Source organism: Canis lupus, chromosome 6 (genome assembly GCF_048164855.1).
Source record: "Canis lupus baileyi chromosome 6, mCanLup2.hap1, whole genome shotgun sequence".
Classification (NCBI taxonomy): domain Eukaryota; kingdom Metazoa; phylum Chordata; class Mammalia; order Carnivora; family Canidae; genus Canis; species Canis lupus.
This window is the reverse complement of record NC_132843.1, coordinates 62,273,553-62,295,256: the sequence shown is the minus strand read 5'-3', so window position 1 is coordinate 62,295,256 and position 21,704 is coordinate 62,273,553. Positions and strand designations below refer to the sequence as shown.

The following is a 21,704-nucleotide window of genomic DNA, read 5'->3' as shown; positions in this document are numbered from 1 at the left end:
AAATGCTGCTGAGATATTTAGGCAAGAGTAAGGGGAAAAAGCAGTTGGATGTCTATCACAAATGATTAGTTTTAGTTTTATGACACACATCTGCTTTGAGAATATTAAATTGGAAATGGCAGACAATCATTATAAAAGATTTCCTTTACATGTGGGATACATATACAGAATTCCAGCTCATTTTGGAAATAGCTGAAATTGGACATTTCATGAAAAATTTCTCCCTCCAGAAGAGTTTTATTTAGCATCATGAATATTATTTTTTGGTGTGATATGTAGGGAGTATTGATGTCCAGCAATGTTTGGTGTTTGTGGAACAGACATTTGAAACATCTTTATCTTATTCCCAGTGCTTAGCACAATGAGTAACACACACAGTAGGTGTGATAGTAACAACCATGTGAGAGTAAAAGAGATTTTGCCTTTTTTTTTAAAGACTTATTTATTTATTTATTCATGAGAAATAGAGAGAGAGCACAGCAGAGACATAGGCAGAAGGAGAAGCAGGCTCCATGCAGGGAGCCTGACATGGAACTCGATCCTGGTACTCCAGGATCACGCCCTGGCCCAGAGGCAGGCACTCAACCAATGAGCCACCCAGGCTTCCCAGATTTTGCCTTTTTGATGTTTTGCTTAGGTGGTTTTTGTTTTTGTTTTTGTTTTTGTTTTTGTTTTTATGAGAGACACAGAGAGAGGCAGAGATACAGGCAGAGGGAGAAGCAGGCTCCATGCAGGAAGCCCAACGGGACTTGATCCTGGGACTCCAGGATCACCCCGTGGGTGGAAGGGAGGCCCTCAACCACTGAGCCACTCAGGCATCCCTGCTTTGGTTTTTGATGTTGTTTTAAGATCTCAGTCCTAGTATAATAAAGTATTATATTAATTGCATCTCTTTGTTCCTGTCTCACTATCATCATTGGCCTGAACAAGACCCATCTTTACTTTTATTTATTAAAATACTCATTCATGTATTCATTCATATTTATGCCCATTTCTTGCTACTGTTTCCCCTCTCCTTTCATGGAAAACCTTCAAATGTGTTTGATATTATACCTTCTATGTCTACGTGTTCGTATAAAAATCCATTTTTCCATGTGTTTATGATTTAATATGCATAAATGGCCTTGCATTGTTAATCTCATTCTTTTTTTACTACACTTTTTCTCTGCACTGCTTTTGCTTTTGGAATTCTTTCTGTTTTTTAAACAATAAATCATAGTATTATTTCTTAAATTTTCTGCTCATCTTGATGTCATTTATTTATGTTGTCAAAATAACCGGTGTAATTTGTTGGTAGATACCCTAAAATTAAATTTCTACTTTACTTTGCTATAAGCAGTAAGATAAAACCTTGAAGATGTAATATTAAGGGACGCCTGGGTGGCTCAGTTGTTGAGTACCAGCCTTCGATCCGGGCATGATCCTGGAGTCCCGGGATTGAGTCCTGCATCGGGCTCCCAGCGTGGAGCCTGCTTCTATCTCTGCCTGTGTCTCTGCCTCTCTCTGTGTGTCTCTCATGAAAAAATAAATAAAATATTTTTTAAAAAGATATAATATTAAATATAAGAATATTCAAATGTAGTGAACAAAAAGTACTATTAGGTCTTTCTTTATACATTGAGAAAACCACCTTAAGAATTACCACCTACATTTTACAAATAAAATGCACAATAATTCTGTCTGAATTCTAAGAAAGCTAAATAACTATCATTAACTAACTCAGTGCTTTAGCAGATTATAGTGGTCAGGTTTATATTAAAAATTTGGAATATGTATTACTGATCATATCACATCTCACTTTTAATGTATTTACTATTATAGTTCCTCCGAGTGTCATTGGTCCTAACCCTGAAAATCTCACTGTTGTGGTGAACAATTTCATCTCTTTAACCTGTGAGGTCTCTGGTTTTCCACCTCCGGATCTCAGCTGGCTTAAGAATGAACAGCCTATCAAGCTAAATACAAATGCTCTTATTGTGCCTGGTAAGGAGGAACTTACTACTTTTAAAAGATGGGCAAAACTTTCTCACTTTTTTTCAATACCAATGGCATCAGCTTATCTCTCTTTCCAAACTTTGGTCTTGCTCCTATTATTTGTTCACACTGAATGCCTCTTTCTATCCAGCTGGGGCCATTTAGGATAAGATTGTATAGATTTATTTTAGTGGGAATGTACAACGACAAAGTCTACTTTCAAGAAATTACAACTTTTAGAGACAAACTGTTTAGTAATTCCTTGGGGGGTGATAGGCTAACAAATAGTGCTTTCGCTGGATAAAGTCACTGCTTCTTTTTAATCAATCCTAAAGCTCCTTGAGGATAGATAGACAGACAATCACTTCTACACTGTGGGAGATTTAAACTCAGAAAATAGTTGTTAATGTATTTTAACTATAGTACAATTGCTATTTGCTCACTTGAACCTGTATCAAACAATTCTACTATGTTTGGTTACTAGAGAGAAAAATTTTATGAATTTCTTCCTTTGTAAAGAAGTAGAATAAATACTGAGATCAAAGGAAAAGGATCAAAGATGCTCAGTCTAATTCAGTTCTTTCATTTTGAATGAGAAATTTTTTTACTATAAGAGATAGGATGAATTTTGCTGTTTATCTTACTGATAAATAGTTATTAAAACAACCCCTATGTCACTCTTCAATTTGCATTGTATTTGTCCACAGGTGGTCGAACTCTGCAAATAATTCGGGCAAAGGTATCTGATGGTGGTGAATATACTTGTATAGCTATCAACCAAGCTGGTGAAAGCAAGAAAAAAGTTTCCCTGACTGTTTATGGTTTGTCTCATAAAATTCTTTCATTTTTAAACTGGTATTAGATATTTTCTATCTGAGCATCTTAATGAAAAAAAAAAAAACAACAACCTTCTGTTCTTGTTTCCCTCTCTCAGTGCCCCCAAGCATTAAAGATCATGGCAGTGAATCTCTTTCTGTAGTTAATGTAAGAGAGGGGACCTCGGCATCACTGGAGTGTGAGTCAAATGCTGTCCCCCCTCCAGTCATCACCTGGTATAAGAATGGGCAGATGATAACGGAGTCTACTCACTTGGAGATTTTAGCAGATGGACAAATGCTGCACATCAAGAAAGCTGAGGTGCATCTTTTATTCTTGTTTGTGTGTCATGACTCATTGGTGGGATTATAGAAGAAAGAATTGATAGTTGCATATTACCTTTACTACAGTGAGAAATGAGTTTTATTTAAAAACTCATCATCAATGCTATTGACCTTATTTTTATTTTTATTTTTAAAAAAAAAGCAAGACTTTAGAAGGCAATTAGAATGGGGCATTGGAGCATAAAGATGACTGATGATTTAATCTACACCAGAATAGTGTGATTGGTCATCTGTAATTTAATGGAGCACATACAATAGTATCTTTTTCTTTTAGGTATCTGACACAGGCCAGTATGTATGTAGAGCTATAAATGTAGCAGGACGGGATGATAAAAATTTCCACCTCAATGTATATGGTGAGCATCTGCCTCTAATACAACTCTTTTTCCCCAGATATGCAAATAAAAAGTGTCCTGAATTAGCTTAACGAGGACACATGATTTTCTTCTGTCTTTTCACAGTGCCACCCAGTATCGAAGGACCTGAAAATAAAGTGGTTGTTGAGACAATCAGCAATCCTGTGACCTTAACATGTGATGCCACTGGAATCCCGCCTCCCATGATAGCATGGTTAAAGAACCACAAGCCCATAGGTAATACAGTTGTGCATTTTTCATCTTTGTTTTCTTTTGCTCTTAATTTACCAGATTAATAAACTAGCACATTTTCAGTACTATGCTTATAGCTGTATTTAGTCCAGAAAGCCTAACTAACTGGAATATAAACTTATAGGATAAACACATAAAATAGTTATTCATTACAGACTTCTCCCATTTCCTTTAACAAAGATGGCTCTCATTTAAAATAAAAGTACAAAGGAGGAACTTTTAAGAAATCTACTTATTGCAAAAATAAGATATTTGGGGTGCCTTGGTGGCTCAGTTGGTTGAACAGCTGACTCCTGATTTCAGCTCAGGGCATGATCTCAGAGTCATGGGATCGAGCCCCACGTCCAGCTCCACACTCAGTGAGGAGTCTGCTTGAGGATTCTCTCTCCTTCTTCCTCTGCCCTTCTCCCCACTCATATTCTCTCTCTCAAATAAATAAACCTCAAAAAATATTATATATTATGGTGAATTATAGAGATATTAAAAATAAAAGATTTTTTATGTTTTGTTTTGCTTTGTTTTCACCACCAGAAAATTCTGACTCACTTGAGGTACATATTTTGTCTGGAGGTAGCAAACTTCAAATTGCCCGGTCTCAGCATTCAGATAGTGGAAACTATACATGCATTGCATCAAATATGGAGGGAAAAGCACAGAAAAATTACATTCTTTCAATTCAAGGTAAGTGGAGTCTGGGGGCACCTGGCTGGCTAAGCTAGTAGAGCATGCGAATCGATTTCAGGATTATGAATTCAGTCCCACATTGGGCATAGAGCTTACTATAAATTTTTTTTTAAAAAACCAGCAAAGTATGTGAGGTGCACTCTGAACTATCTTCAGTTTCTTTATTATATTCTATCTGTAGTATAAAATAAGGCTTCCTCGGTTACAGTTGATTCAAAATACCTTTGTTTTGTATTTTTCAGATTTTTTTCCAATTTTGTTGAGCTATAAACACTAAGTTATATAGCCTAATGATGTGACTTACAAAATACCTTTAGATACACAAAAAATATTCTCCATTTTCTGTCCTATATTTATCAGATTTGTATTTTCATGAAAATGGCCATAACTGTGGAAAAAAGAATAGAAATTTCATAATCTCTCTTTTTCATGCTGACTGAAATGAATATTTTCCAATAGTATATATTCTATTGAATTGCTTATTTGTTTTAATCTGGTATAATTTATTTTGAGCCACACCTATAAATCTGTTCTTGTTTATGTAGATAAGATGTAACTTGGGACACCTGGGTGGCTCAGCGGTTGAGCATCTGCCTTCAGCCCATGGTGTGATCCTGGAGTCCTGGGATCAAGTCCCACATCAGGCTCCCTGCATGGAACCTGCTTCTCTCTCTGCCCATGTCTCTGCCTCTCTCTCTTTCTCTCTCTATGTCTCCCATGAATAAATAAATCAATAAAATCTTTACAAAAAAATAAGATGTAAATAATGAAAAGATTGTATGTTCTAACTACAAGTCAGGAATTGGGTAAATTTTAACTAAGCATGATTCTTATACTATTCTGGGGTGAGAATAAGGAGCATTGGTTCATCCAACACTTAATTAACTTAATTAACACCTCCTATGTTCCAGCATAATATTGAGCACTGGAGAGAGAACTTGCATACTTTTGATTTTTAATAAACCTCTGGTTATTACTTCATGCCTCATGTTTATTTTTTTTAAGATTTTATTTATTTATTCATGAGAGACACAAAGAGAGAGAGAGAGGCAGAGACACAGGCAGAAGGAGAAGCAGGCTCCACGCATGGGACTTTATCCCGGGTCCCCAGGATCACACCCCAGGCTGCAGGTGGCGCTAAACCGCTGTGCCACCGGGGCTGCCCTGTGCCTAATGTTTACATTGAAATGGAAGTCTAACTAGAAACTAAGTTGAATTCTAGCTTTTTATAATTTTATTAGTTACTAGGAAAAGAATTTCTCATAAATTATAGAAGCAATTATGAATATGCATTATCTACCTGTTTTGTATTCTGCTAAAACTTCAAAAATATTATTTTTTTTAGTTTTATGAGATATAATTGACATATAACATTGTGTAAGTTTAAGGTGCACAATGTAATGATTTGATAAATGTATATATTGTAAAATAAAATTAAAATCTGTCACCTAAAATTAAAATTAAAGAGAAACTAAAATAAGTTTATAAGTATTGGTGGTTTCTCTGATATGTGATGCTTTGAGATGTCAGAAGCAAAGAGGGAAAAATATTCAGAGATTCAGTGTCAGAAATTATGTTTAACTTTCAATGCATTAATAATAATAAGTACTAATCATGGGGAATGTGGTATGACCAAACATTTTACCAGACAATATATGTTATCATGTCTCAGGACTACAAATATGTGTACAGGGCCTAGTCCAGTGCTTGTCATATATTAGATACTCATTATAGGATGTCTCATTAAAACTCTCTTTGATTCAACTAATTAGTAACTCTCAATTCTGCAGATTTGGTACAATTATTATCTTCTGGATGACTAAAATGAGATTTGGAGAGGTTGTAAAGTGATGTACTGTTAAATATTTAATGACTGACCCTCCAGACAAAAACATCCTGATTTGTTGCCAATCATTTGCCAGTTTCTATGGTGTAAATATCCCCATTATGGCCCACTTCAAGTTCCCAAGATGATGTTAATGAACATGGAGAGGGAAGATGTATAAAATTGGCTCTTAAAAGCTGGTATGAACTACTTCCCCCACACTACCATAATTACTTAGAAGAGGAATTCAAATGTGTTTCTGCTTGATGCCATTGTCAATGTTTTTATTACACATTATTTCTCAGGCAGCTCATTAAAGTGAAAAACAAAGATGTCTAGAAAGAGTATAAAAATGATTGGATCTTGAAATGTACAACAAACCTCTCCATTATTCAGAATAACTAATATTTTAATTGCATTATGAAGAAAGAAATAACCAACTTAGATACTTTTCTCAGACATTGGTGCCAAGGTTTTATAAAACATTATCCTGAACTGTACTAATTCTAAACTATGTTGAGGATTTCATCTAGAAATGATTCATTTGAACAGAAAGGGCACCCATGAGGAGATTTATCACTAGCATGCATGACTAAATAATTGTATCAACTTACAAATACAACAGGAATATTGAAGCTATCCCTCTACCTAGTCTTCATTTGAAAGTAATTTATGAGGATAATAATAGTTGGATCTTGAGCCACAAGCTAAGAAAAATATGAAATAAAAAATGGCATATTTGTTCTATGATTCTGTTGTATTTGTTAGAATTTATAATCTTGTACCTTGTTAATGAAAATCTTAATCATTTCCCCGAAGTTCCTCCAAGTATCGCTGGCGCTGAAATTCCAAGTGAAGTGAGTGTTCTTCAGGGGGAAAACGTTGAGCTGGCATGCAATGCAAATGGCATTCCCACCCCACTTATTCAGTGGCTTAGAGATGGAAAGCCCATAAATACTAGTGAAACAGAAAGAATCCGGTATGTTTTAAAAGAATCTTTGCATCATTAATTGTAAGGTATTCTACAATGCTTTCTGCTTCAAATTTCACATGAATTATACTAAATTCAGTCTCATGGGCACTTGGCTATCATTGTATTCAGAAAGAAGAAAGATAAAATTTTAAAGAGTTGGACACAGAAATTCTCCTTAGACAATTGCTCAAAAGTATGTTTCTGTGTATGTGTGTATGTGTGTGTGTGTGCGCGCGTGTGTGTGTTCTTTCCTTATCCATCATCAATGAGTGAATGAATGCTTGGCTCATTTTGAAAAAACACAATATCATCATAACCAAGTTCATTCCTTGTAGTAATTTGTCCAAATACCATTTTCTACCAATACTTTTTTCCTATGCAACAAACTATATAGAGATGGAATAATAAGATAGTAAGGGCTTCCTGCTACTTTCAACAAGAAATGCCTTTGGAAGAACAATCCAAAATTTTACTCTTCATAGATCACTTCATCACAAAGCCCCATTGTATACACATATCAGAGTAATTATAATTATTTGAAGAACAATATATGTATAAGTAGGCATTAATTAACGGTATTGCAAACTTTATAATTTTAAACCAATATTTTAAATTCAGGCTTTGGACTGTTTTCTAGTCAATGAATTGAATATACATAATTTAAAGAAATATAAGTAAATGTTATTTTCTTCGAAGTCACTTTATATTAAAATTTGATATTTGTTCCCATTAGAAGCTTGGGTAAATTGCCAAATAATATTTTACAAATACATTTTTAAGTTTTATTTCTTTGGTATGGACAATAATTCTTTGGTATCTCAATAATCAACAAATATTTAATTATTTTTATTAAATCAGCTGGTATCAATCCTATTGCAAGCAAAGTACTAATAGATGATGGGACCTAAAGATCTTATGTGATAATATTTATTCCTAGGAATATATGATCTGTTGCATTTCTCTTACAATAAGATTCCAAATGCACTTTTTCTTATATCTAGCTTACTGATTATTTGTTCACAGTTCTACAATATGTATAGTTTGCAAGTGGAGCAATTTGCCAATCAAATAAAGAAATTTTTCAGAGTCAACTTACTACTTTCCTTTGGTTATGGCAACTTGCTTTTTTGTTTATTCAAATGACTAACCCTGTGAAATTTTTAAAATTCATATTTTGAAAATAAAAAAATACAATAGACTCAGATAATAAAATTGTAATTTTTCTTTTTTGTAATTTTCAATAATCATATTTAATAGCATAACATGGTAGAAATGGAGTGGTTACTTGTGACATTGGAAGATTCTAATAAAACCACTATTGTAGGAATAACAGTAGAAAGCCTTTTAATCTCTTTCTGAAACAGGAAATTTTGTTTGGTAATTAATAGCTCATGAAGGGAATCAGTAATGCAATAATCTTAACTTAGATATCTTTGATCATCTAACTATAGTTATCTACTATTATATAACAAAGGAAAAGCTCTAGTAATTTGTGGAAAAATTTTTGCAAAATATACCCTATAATAGTTGTCACAGTTTAAGTAAGTTATCCTATTCTCATTAAAAATATTACTAAACCATGTATAGGTTAGTTTTTTATTTTATTTTATTTTCTGATAGTTTTTTAATATGTAATCTCTTTTAGTTTTTCATTATAACATTCCTCAAATTTCATATCAGAATTTTTAAATAATCTTCATTTAATCCAAGCCTTATATTGGTAACTAAGGAAAAGTATCCTAACTTTGAGAAAAACACATCTTTGATATGGATAGAGAAATTCACAACCTGATTTCATTAATTTTCCATTTTTCTCATAAGGAAGTGGTAGATATAAGACATGGATTTGATCTGGTTCTGTAGAATTTTAGTTGGTTGCCTGAAATCTCCATCAGTTTTACTAGCTCTGACTTTAACAGACCTCCCTGTACTTAGTGAAAAAGATATGAACCATTATATAGCTAAGATGAAGATGCATTTTATGGTAATATTTCTTTAAAGAACATAATAACCCAGAGTGGGTTTTCTAGCTCTTAGCTTCACATGAATCATATCGGTGCCTTTATTATGACGTTTTCTATAGGGTGACTGCAGATGGCAGTACATTAACCATTTATGGAGCTCTCCCATCCAATGTGGGGAAATACACTTGTGTTGCTACTAACTCTGCTGGAGAAGAAGACCGAATTTTTAACTTGAATGTCTATGGTAAATATGAAATTTCATTCTCTTTTGACTCGGCTACTTTAGGAATCTATCAGTAGAAATAAAGGTCCTGCAGTAGGTGCCTGAAGTACTTAGTTTTAAAATCTGATGTCACTGCTGTTTCCTTTTGGGATAAAAAGCAGCAGTATGAGCAATTATAGTTGAAATGATCTGATCTAGTAATACATCCTCCTCCTTTCTCTCTCATTTTCTGCATGACATAGTTCCACCTGCAATTAGGGGTAATAAAAAAGAAGCAGAGAAATTAATGGCTTTGGTTGATACTTCAATAAATATTGAATGCAGAGCCACAGGGACACCTCCACCACAGATAAACTGGCTAAAGAATGGACTTCCTCTGCCTCTCTCCTCCCATATCCGGTTGCTGTCAGGAGGACAGGTTATCAGGTCAGTTTTTATTATGTGTGATTTGCTAGACAGATAAAGGCATTGTGATTGTAGGCTCTAACTTCATGAAAATGGTGTTTAAGAAATGTTTTTTCCTAAATTTTTACTATTGGTTGTTTATTTTTCCCTTTCAGTATCTTTTTAGAAGAGGGAGGATAACAACTATAAAATTGACATGATTTTTTTTGTTCTTGTTTAAATGCTCATGTTTTAGTAAATTTGCATAAAATAGGTCTTTAATAGATAGACATATCTATTACATATGTATTTCCAAGAACTACTATTTTAGATAAAACTTTTTGTGGCAAAATGATAGGAAGATGCATTCTACAATAATGTGATTTTCATGTTAGCATCATTCTTTGAGTGTACATTAGAAAAATACTCACTTTTAGAAAGGGAATATAAGGGAAGGGAGAAGAAATGTGTGGGAAATATCAGAAAGGGAGACAGAACATAAAAACTCCTAACTCTGGGAAACGAACTAGGGGTGGTAGAAGGGGAGGAGGGCAGGGGGTGGGGGTGAATGGGTGACGGGCACTGAGGGGGGCACTTGACGGGATGAGCACTGGGTGTTATTCTGTATGTTGGTAAATTGAACACCAATAAAAAATAAATTTATTATTAAAAACAAGTAAATAAACAAAATAAATAAATAAATAAATAAATTTGTGATCCTAAAAAAAAAAGAAAGAAAAATATTTACTTTTAAATTATATTTTTAATGGTTTACTATCAATGCCTAATCAGCTTTGTGAAACAAATTGCATTTGAGGCATCTGTGTTTTGTGATGGATAGTTACAAGCTTCACAAATTTCCCACATAAGTAATAATCTGTGTATAAATCAGAAATATTTTCTTTGTATGTGTTGAATGGGATTAAATTATGAAGTATCAGGTCAAATTATTTTTCAGGATTGTGAGAGCTCAGGTGTCTGATGTTGCCATGTACACTTGTGTGGCCTCCAACAGAGCTGGGGTGGATAATAAACATTACAGTCTTCAAGTTTTTGGTATGTCATAGAAATGACCCTTGTACTTTATTTACTATGTGTCCAGTATTAAGAAACAGGCTTATATTTAGATGTTGACATAACAGGAAAATATTGGTAAAATAAGATCTTGCTAACTAAGAATGAATGTGTTTTCTCCCAAGGGGTCCATATGTTTTGGAACATATTATCTATTTTTCAAAATACTCTTCAAACCTGGAATTTTGCCTTAAGTCAAATCTAAATTTTTAAAAATAGCATTCCAATCCAGATGCAAAGACCAGTCTTTTCATACAAAGAGAAAGTTCAGAGTGTTTTCTAATAATATTAATGGCTCATTTAGAGTATTTAAAATATGAATGAATATCTGCATGTGTGTGTGTGTGTGTGTGTGTGTGTGTAGACAACTGAAAACATTCCATTTCTAAAATACTAAGGTTTACTGGTCCAAATTCCTAAATCCCCAAGAACATCTCAGAACAGTTAAGTAACTATTTACTATAGACTACAAGTGAATTTTGTGGGATTACATAAAACTTAGTCTAGAAATTGGTATTATTTTAGGTATTTCACATACAGCAGTTGAAAGGATACTTCTGAAAGTAGAATGTGCATTGTAACAAATAAAGAGACAACCTAAGAAGTTAAAAAATGGCCAAAACTTAAAGTACATTTAAATTTTGTGTTTGTATGTCCTACAAGAAAACAATCCTGAGGTTTCATTGCTAATATTTTGGAAGATTAATTATTAGCCTATCTAATACCTGCTTTTATAAAAAGCCAGCAATTATTCTTATGCTATTATAAATCTATATTTTAGTAGATCATAGAAACACTACAGAACTAACTGAACAATTTAAAAAAATTTCAAAATAAAAAAATAAAAATAAAATTTTAATCTAAATTGGTCTCAAATTACAACAGATGTATAAATTTTACCTGTTTTGTTTTCTATATAGTGCCACCAAATCTGGACAATTCTATGGGAACAGAGGAGATCACAATTGTCAAGGGTAGTTCTACCTCCATGAGGTGCTTTACAGATGGAACCCCAACTCCCAGGATGTCCTGGCTTAAAGATGGGCAGCCTCTGGGTCTTAATACCCGTCTGACAATAAGCACTCAAGGAATGGTTCTTCAGCTCCTCAATGCAGAGACTGAAGATTCGGGAAGGTACATCTGCATTGCCTCAAATGAAGCTGGAGAAGTCAACAAACACTTTATCCTGAAGGTCTTGGGTATGTAAATATTCAATAATTGGGAAACAAGTGCCAATAAAGATTTAGTAAATAAGTGTAATTCTTAGAATCACTTGCTAAGGGGACAAAATCTATAAAAACTTTGTTGTATTTCATATCTCTGTTTTTTAATTTACATAGTTTTATTCTTATCTGAAACATGTTAAATTTAAATTAGTTTGCTTCTTACCTAAAAGATGAAAACTTCTACTTCTAAAACATTACTCATTAACAAGTCATACAACCAATTGATAAGTAGATTTTTTAAGTTTTTTCAAGAATTAAAACTCTTGATAAGTAGCAATTTAATGGAAAACCACGATATTTATACTATTTTATGTTATTTCAGTCTTTTCACATGATCCAATCTATAGATGATAGTTATAATAGTCATTTCAAATAGTCTAGTTCCATTTACTCTTGTGTGCATTAAAACAAATATTTGAAATATGTATCTCAGTGTTCTACCTGCAAACAGATACTATAAAGCTAAAACACATCTTTTACTTGAAGTAAAAAAAATTGACTTTGGGAGAGAAATGATGAATGAGGTGAATGATTTCAATAATTAATTTTTTTATAGTTTTGTTTGTTTTTTCACTACAATGAAAACCTCAGGCTCCTCAGAACAAAATGTACCTCACGATGAGCAATAATTTTGACAAGAGGCTAGGTATGTTTTAGGATCCGCTGTAATCTTTCTCATAATACCTATACCAATTTAATCATTTGTATAACCTTATTTTTTTTTGAGATTTTATTTATTTATTCATGAGAGACACAGAAAGAGAGGAGACACAGGCAGAGGGAGGAGTAGCAGGCTGCATGCAAGGACCCCAATGTGAGACTTGATCCTGGGAATCCCAGATCAAGCCCTGAGCCAAAGGCAGGTGCTCAATCGCTAAGCCACCCAGGAGTTCCCATTTATGTAACTTTGAAAGTCTGCTTCATCCTTAAGTTAAGCTCTGTGACAGGCTGTACTCACATTACTTATTGCTATATTCCCAGGATTCAGCACGGCATTTGACAAATGATGTTTATTCGATGGATTGAATTGGTTGGAATTAGATACTTGCTCGCTGAAGTTTTAACTGTAGAGGGAGGCAAAATACTATGTAAACAGCGAAGAGACAGTGATGTACATGAGTGTTCCTGAGAATGAAGGGTTGTAGCTGAGGCAGTACTCCAGCGTACTTAGAAACAAAAGACAGAAAAAAAGTGTGTTTTGGTAAGGAAGGACAGAATAACAAACTCCAGTATGCCAATTTACAGAGTATTGGGAACAACAAGAGATGACATGTATATGATCTTGTATTCACATACTAAGTATTAATTACTGGCTATACATTATGTGCCAGACATGTTTCTAGACATCATATAACAAATAATTGCTGAATACCTGCTATATATGTGACATGACCTGGGCCAACATGTGGCAGTGGGAAAGGGAGAAGAGCATGCTCCCCTAGGAATTCAAGAACCCAGCAGCAGAATCACAGCCTAGTGCATTTCTGGATGTAGAAACCTGAGGAAGAAAATAACTATGATATGTGTTAGCATAGTGTTAGCAAAGAACAATCTTCCTAGCTGCAGGGAAGGTCTTGGCATATTTTCTGAAAGCAGATTTGAAAATTGGCTCAGCAGAAAGATGAGAAGTTTCAGCATTTCAGCATCTGTTGAAAGCTAATTCCATTAAAACCTGAAAAACTCTGCACTTGGACCAATGCTACACTCCAAATGTGAAAGTAACCATCCTAACCTGGGAAGTGCTATTCATAGCTTAATGTTATCCACATGGTGGAAGGTGTCATGATGTATTAGTGATTGCGAAAAGTCCAATGTGACTATAGAATATTAAAAATAAGTAAAAAGCTCATACAAAATAAAGCTAAGAGATTTTAATAGGGTCCAGGCTATGAAGAGCTTTGTTGACCACATTAAAAATTTGGTTTTTATCCTAGAACAATGGGAAACCATTAAAAGTTCTAGTAAGTGGAATGCTGCGAGTAGAATTACACTTTGAAAAGACCATTCTAACTGCAAAGTGGAGAGCTACTTGCGAAAGGACAAGAGGAGATTCTGAGAGACTCATGTATTATCAGGAATTGTGTTTGGCTGTAAACAGCAGAATCTAAGTTTGGCAGCTTGACCAAATAACTTTTGTTTTTCTTGCTAAGTGAGATGTTTGGAGTAGGCAGTGTTTGCATTGGTGAACTAGTTCAGATATTTACAGTTCTCTTGACCTTTACATCATTGTGGGTCAGTAATCATGCATTGTCTGATCACCCCCAGCATCACTAGATGTAACAACAGAGCAGAAAAAAGAGGAAGGGTAAAGAGTTGCCCTCTAGGGACTTTACTAGAAGTTCCACAAAACCACTTCCATTTATAACTCATTGATCGAAATCTTCACATACCATTCCATCTTCCATCTACACAGAGACTAGGAAATGTAGTTTTTAGCATAATGACAGCCCCAACAAGATTGGGATCTGAAAGAAACAAACATAATATTGATGGGTGCCTAAAGGCAGGAAATAGATGATGTTAGTCTAAGTAAATAGTATTGTAACTCAGATTAGTAATGGAGATGAAAGGAAAAAATGTGTTTAGAAATAATTGCAAAAAAAAAGAAGAAATAATTGCAGGTAGAAGTATTAGGACTTACATGACGATTTGGATACAGGACAGTGATGAAGGAAATATCAAGGATGACTCTGGCTTATGCGACTGAATGCTTGGTAGATCCATCACATAAATGTAAGAAATGGTGGAAAAGGACCAGTTTTGAGGAATAAAAAAACAGTTTCAGTCTGAATACATGTTGAAATTGAAACTGAAGTAATGTTGAAATTGAAGTAATGTCCAAATATTCCACGGGAGGGCAGCTTGGGTGGCTCAGCGATATAGCGCCACCTTTGGCCCAGGGCCTGATCCTGGATACCTGGGATCCAGTCCCATGTCGGGCTCCCTGCATGGAGCCTGCTTCTCCCTCTGTCTGTGTCTCTGCCTCTCTCTCTCCCTCTCTCTCTCATTCATTCTCTGTCTCTCTCTCTCTGCCTCTCATGAATACATAAATAAAATCTTAAAAAAAAAATATTGCACTGGAGATGTTAATTTGATAATTGGATTTATAGATCTCAAGATTAGAAGAGAGATATAAGCCAAAAACATAAGTTCTAGAGTCATTAGAGTTTGTACACCTCCTACCCTGTCCGAAGTATAAGACATATGGATAACACACAGAATAAAATACTTCGTAGTCACTTAATATCTGTAAGACTTGATGACGGGGGTTTGAGTCAGGTGGGAACATGCTCTTTCTATTATTGCTGCTGCTATTGTTTTAAATCTAGTGACTACAAGCTTTGAGGATAAAGGCCTAATTAATCTTTGTATCCACAGTGACTAAAACATGGTAAGTAACCAGTAAGTGAAAGGAATAAAGAATTGACTGGACCTGGGTGGTCCAGTTGGTTAAGTGTCTGCTTTCGGCTCAGGTCATTATCTCAGGGTCTGGGATCGAGTCCCTTGTTGGGCTACCAGCTCAGCAGGGAGTCTACTTCTCCCACTGCCTCTGCTCCTCCCTTGCTTGTGCACATGCTCGCTCTCTCTCTCTCTCTTTCTCAAATAAATAAATAAATAAAATATTTAAAGGGAAAAAAAGAAAAGAATTAAGTGTAGACAAATGGTGAATCAGATAAGTGCTTTTGAGTGATAAGACAACATACTTTTGAAATTAAAATAAGGGAGAAAAATTTATTGTTAGTGTTGAGAGAATCAAGAAAGGACTTATGGTTTTTACAAATGAGTTTAATGATATTAATGTGACCTTGATAGTATTTGAACATGCTCAGTTAGGAGATGGGACTATAGGAATTGTTCCTGTAGAAGGAATAGCATTAGTAAAGTCATAGAGCAAGAAAAGACTGGCATGTTGAGCAAAAGAAGTGGTCTAATTTGAAGCCTAGGTTACATGTAAATATATTAAAGATACATAATGTTATAAAGATAAATAAAGACCATATTGCAGAAGGTTCGGAAGCCATGATGAAGAGTTTTTATTTCATTCAATAAGCAACATGGAAACACTGAAATCCTTTAAGCAAGAAATCTTGGGTCACTCAAAAATGCACATAAGAAAATGGATTTTGACAGCAATACATAAGATGGATGAAAGTAAAAAAAAGGTCATGTGGGTCAGTAGTTAAGAAACTCTGACTCCTTAATTATAATCTGAAAAGGAGTATAGATTTAATATATTGTCTTTCAGTAGAAAGAAAAAATGACCATAGGTGGAAATTTTTTTTTTTAGTAAACAGGTTTTAATAATAATACCAACAGCTATAGTAGACATTGTAGTAGCAATGACTTTTTAAAAATCTTTAATTATAAAATAAAACATATTCAGAAACACAAAATAAATGAGTAGTTTATAGATGATCTCATTGGATACTCACAATGATCCTATTTGTTAAATAATAGTGGTATTTTCATTTTAGAGGTTTGCCCAAATCCACTAAGCTAATAATGGCTGGGGCCAGGATTCAAACTCAGGCTCTTTGACTCTAGATGCTCTGCTATGAATCTCTGTTCCAAACAATGTGCCTGATTTAAAAAAAAAAAAAAAAAAAAAAAAAAAAAAGAAGAAAAGAAAAAAGTCTAATCCTTGGAGCTGTCCAACAGCTATTTTGGCTGCCTTGTGAAATAGTAAGCTGGAAATGTTCATAGAAAACTTGAATGATCGTTGTATGGAAAGACTATTTTTAAGGGATTCTTAAACTTGAGAGTAGTTGGACTAAGGAACCTTAATGTTTCTTCCAAGTGTTTAGACTCTTTAACATCCTCTTGAGAAAGGTAATTTAGAAGTATAAATAACAAAAAAGGAAATTATTTCTGCCCAGACATAACAAATGTGTTTTATGCAGAAATAGTCTCCAAATGTAATTATTTTTTTTCTTCTGCTTAGTCATTGTTTCCTCTTAAAGTTCTACGTGGAAAAGATGATAGCAAAATTCCACAGCATTTGCCTATTGCTTTTATGGAAATGATAGATGTTTAGAAGGTACAAAAACATGCTTCTATGTGGAAATAGCTCTCTTTAAAAAAGGATTCAAGATAAGTTTAATTTTAGTTGTTCTCCAATCTTTGCAGTTAGGTGAGACTGCTCTAATTATCTGAATCCCACTTGCTAAGCTATAATTGCCTTGGACCAGATTGCCATTTACTTCATGATCTATTATAGACATGAGTCGTCCCTTTTAAAATAGTGCCAATGACAAATGGTAATAACGTCTAGGAATTATTATTTTGGTATCTTTGTTTTAATCCATTTGTATTATATGAACATAAATTTGAAATGAATTTTCTTTAAAATTTTTCTAATCAGCAGTACTTTATCAAACAGCAAGTTTATTTTGTTGTTGTCTTTAATTCCCTTTAAATAGAACCACCTCATATAAATGGATCTGAAGAACCTGTAGAGATATCAGTGATTGTTAATAATCCACTTGAACTTACCTGCTTGGCTTCTGGAATCCCAACTCCTAAAATTACCTGGATGAAGGATGGACGCCCCCTCCCACAGACAGATCAGATACAGACTCTTGGAGGTGGAGAGGTCCTTCGACTATCTAGTGCTCAGGTAAGTGTCAAAATTTTTAAAAAATGATTTTATCCTGGGTTACACTTCTTACTTGCTAATAATGGTGAAATGGAGAAATTATGTTTTTGAATCCAAATGTACTACAGATCCCTTTCTGTAACTTTAACAAAGGTAGATCGGTTCTAGGGTATGCATGCCTGGGTAGACACAGAGTATAACTAAAAAGGAGCAGTAGAAATATATTAAACCTAGAAGAAAGCAAGATACTTTAATTTGTGCAAGATTTTTACAGTGCTGTGAGTAATTCCTAAGCTCTTAATCTGTGCCCTGTAGCCCTTTACAGAACTGGCAAAAAGCAATTCCACATACATATGAGGCTTCAAAGAACAATTTTGATCTCCAAAATGAACTAGCAGACATAAAAATCTGAAGAGACACAACTTTTCAAACAATCAATTCAGTAAAATTGTTCTTTTAGTTTGTGTTTAAGGAAACTCATCAGAAACATAAACATATTAAAGAGAAGTATATCTGGGATGTCTTATTATAACAATCTTCTGTTTTACTAACAGAATCTGTAGTAATATTCCAGATATTCTCCATCTGATCCCTAATACTTCATCTGTAACTTTGGGATAAAAATAGTAATAATACCTAACTCCTACATTTGAGGATTTAAATATTTTTATTTATTTATTTATTAATTAATTAATTTATTTATTTATTTATTATAGTCACAGAGAGAGGCAGAGACATAGGCAGAGAGAGAAGCAGGCTCCATGCACCGGGAGCCTGATGGGGGACTCGATCCCGAGTCTCCAGGATCCCGCCCTGGGCCAAAGGCAGGCACCAAACCACTGCGCCACCCAGGGATCCCCCCCATTTGAGGATTTAAATTAAGATCATCTAACATGATATGCTTAGACTAGTGCCACAGGCATGGAGTAATGTTGAATAGAGCTAGAATGTTTTTTCCTGCTGCTATTGTTGTGATAATCATCATCCCTTTAAACATGGACATAACAAATTATTTAATTATATTCTGTATGCATTTTCATTGAGGAAAGAGGAAGGAAAGGGAGCTGGAAAAAGAGAGCTAAGGACTATGAATTGTCTGCTGTGTCCATCCTGTGTTCAGCTCTGGGTTCGATCATATGGGTGACTGATGACAACTCTGTGAGGCAGTCTTTATCTCCATTCTACACAACCAGATAGAGGCACAGAGAGATCGAGTACTTGCCTGCCAAATACCATTGTTCAGTGATAGAGCCGAGTCTCAATCCTACATCTTCTTCAAAATCCTAACCAGCAGAACTCAGCACATTCCTTGTTTCTAATATCAAGGAGAACATGCCTTCATTCTTCTCCTTTCTCCTCATCAAATATTGCAATAACTCAGAGAAAACGCAAGTTAAGCTGTCAAACCACTTACTGAATGAAAACCCTTGAATGTTATAATTTCAACAGATAAAAATGGAGCCAAAGAATTCTGTAACATAAGGAGACAGGAACCTATGTGGAATAGAATTAAAAGACAAAAGAATAATGATAAATAAAATGTAAAGGGAAGATTAAGGCCACATCACGGGTCTTAAAAGGAAACATATAGTTGGGTTTAACAACAGGAGACAAAGATCCCATCGAGTATTAGATGGTGACCCCCCCCCCCATATGCTAGCTATTGTGGAGAATACAAACATAATACATAAAACATGTCTCAACCTTTGAGAAGTTTCCAGTTGTCTGGGGAATATAAAACTACACGTATGATAAAATTAGGGGGCAAAAAAACAGTAAGAAGACCATTTAAGACATTTTAGAAGTAGAAAATTAAAATTATCAATCCCAAGACTGATCTTGGCTCCTCTGCTCCTATGTGTTTTAAGAGCATTTTATACCTTATAATATTATATTTCACTTATTACATTGTATTTCACTTTTTTGAACTTCGTCTTTTTGTGTATGTATCTGTAACATACAGTGATGTCTGACACATAAGAGAAGCTTTGCAAATTCCAAATTGTGTGGTAGAGACAGGCGTTCCTAATATATCTTCCATCAAACACTAGCTCTGTGAGTTACTCTAATGGGGGAAATTCTGTGACCAATTAAAATTGGAAAACTTTATATACTATACCTTCCTCTCCTTTGTAAGCTGTAGTGCATGTCAGCAATTCTGCAAAATACTACTCTAGAGAAATCTGATTACTTATAACTTTTTTGACACCCTATAAACAGAACACAGTTTAGAAAATACAGCTACAAATGGTGACTGTAGGCATCCAGAAGAGCACAAATTGTCAGGAAATATTTATTGAAGGAGGCAATATTTAAGAGTAGAAGTGAGTGATGGTTCAAGTTTCATTAAGTCAAAACAAGCGAAGGGGGCAATACTAATTGGGAATAAAGTGAGTTGATAGAGAAAAGTTGATTTTTAAAGGCTTTAGACATATGATGTGAAATGCAAAAATTATTCTGTAGGCAGCAGTATATCATTTTAAATTCTTAATTGAAGGACTATGCGAGTGTCATTTTTCTTAAAGTTGTATGTATTTTTGCAAACATACTAGTCTTAAATTTTTTCAAAGGAGTTTTTGCAGGCAACTAAAAATTTTTCCATAACCTATAAAGTCAGTTTTTAATATAAGAATTTAAAAATTCACAATATTCTAGGAATGTTCATGTAGTAAAATAAATGAAAACAGGATTTTTCTGCTTTTCCAAAATGCATTTTTCACAGAAGTAAGATCATCTGTTTTCCAGAGTATAATTTATGTGTACATAAGCATGGGCTGTGTCTACATGTCTACACAATGTCAAACATATGAAAGAAGACTAACACTTTTAGTGGAAACTATGCACAGGGTTTTTAAAGAAATGTTTCTGGTTTTAGTCAGATAATAGTAGATTATGCTGTCAGTGTGACACTATTTACAGCCAAATTATATAATATAGCTCTTACTTCACCATGTTTACCAAAGGATTCAAAATGTGGTATTAATGTACTTTATTTAAATACCCTGGTATTTTATTTCATTTGTTTGCGTAATAAATTGTATTTCATTTTCTTGAGAAAGGTCCCAGTGGAACTTTTAAGTCTACCATGGAAGTCCATAAATACTTATTTGCTCAATAAACATGGTGTGTCTAGTGTTTCACCTCTGGTGCTAGGATCTATATATCTCTGCTTCTTCTGAGATCATTGATCTCAAAAGGTTTGCATGTTAAGTATATTTAAAATACTGAAAATACTGAACCCTCTTAAAACATTGTTTTGCATAGAGATGCTCATTATTATCACTATTGTTAAAAAAACATTTATTAAATTTTAATTGTTGTGCTATCTTAATATCTTGTTTTATGTGAAACTTTATATTCATTCTAGTGAATACTTATTCTCATCACTAAAACTGACGTGTTAACGCTGTATTTTTCACTTATTTGGATTTTGCAGGTGGAGGATACAGGAAGATATACATGTCTGGCATCCAGTACTGCAGGAGATGATGATAAAGAATATTTAGTGAGAGTGCATGGTAAATTTGGCAAAATCTCCTGCAATCTATCATATGCTAATACCTAATTAGAAGCTGTAATTTATGGAACATGGGGCAACTCCATAGCACATCATAAGATACATTCATATATATAAGGAAATATGTATTTGACAAATCTGATTCTTATATTTGGCTGACCAAGTGCTTTTTTGGAAATACTCATTGGACTTTTTGACTTACTCATTTTGTTCCTGTACAATTTATAGTTCTTTATTTAAAATCATACAATATAGGGATCCCTGAGTGGCGCAGCGGTTTAGCGCCTGCCTTTGGCCCAGGGCGCGATCCTGGAGACCCGGGATCGAATCCCACATTGGGCTCCCTGTGCATGGAGCCTGCTTCTCCCTCTGCCTATGTCTCTGCCTCTCTCTCTTTCTCTCTCTGTGACTATCATAAATAAATAAAAAAAAATTTTTTTTAAATAAATAAATAAAATAAAATCATACAATATAAATTACTATAAAGAAGAAAATA

General features: G+C 34.2%; 1 protein-coding gene across 4 annotated transcripts in view; it reads left to right on the top strand.

Annotated features, from left to right (window-relative positions):
* Positions 1 to 21,704, top strand: part of HMCN1 (hemicentin 1) — a 458,239-nt gene that overhangs the window by 358,606 nt on the left and 77,929 nt on the right. For all 4 annotated transcript variants that reach the window (XM_072830872.1, XM_072830871.1, XM_072830875.1 and 1 more), the window contains 13 exons: positions 1,822 to 1,983; positions 2,682 to 2,795; positions 2,909 to 3,111; positions 3,409 to 3,490; positions 3,596 to 3,727; positions 4,274 to 4,423; positions 7,071 to 7,230; positions 9,308 to 9,432; positions 9,654 to 9,837; positions 10,754 to 10,851; positions 11,790 to 12,068; positions 17,516 to 17,712; positions 21,128 to 21,209. In XM_072830872.1, the coding sequence (XP_072686973.1) occupies positions 1,822 to 1,983; positions 2,682 to 2,795; positions 2,909 to 3,111; positions 3,409 to 3,490; positions 3,596 to 3,727; positions 4,274 to 4,423; positions 7,071 to 7,230; positions 9,308 to 9,432; positions 9,654 to 9,837; positions 10,754 to 10,851; positions 11,790 to 12,068; positions 17,516 to 17,712; positions 21,128 to 21,209 (1,968 nt within the window). The remainder of the gene's footprint in view (positions 1 to 1,821; positions 1,984 to 2,681; positions 2,796 to 2,908; positions 3,112 to 3,408; positions 3,491 to 3,595; positions 3,728 to 4,273; positions 4,424 to 7,070; positions 7,231 to 9,307; positions 9,433 to 9,653; positions 9,838 to 10,753; positions 10,852 to 11,789; positions 12,069 to 17,515; positions 17,713 to 21,127; positions 21,210 to 21,704) is intronic.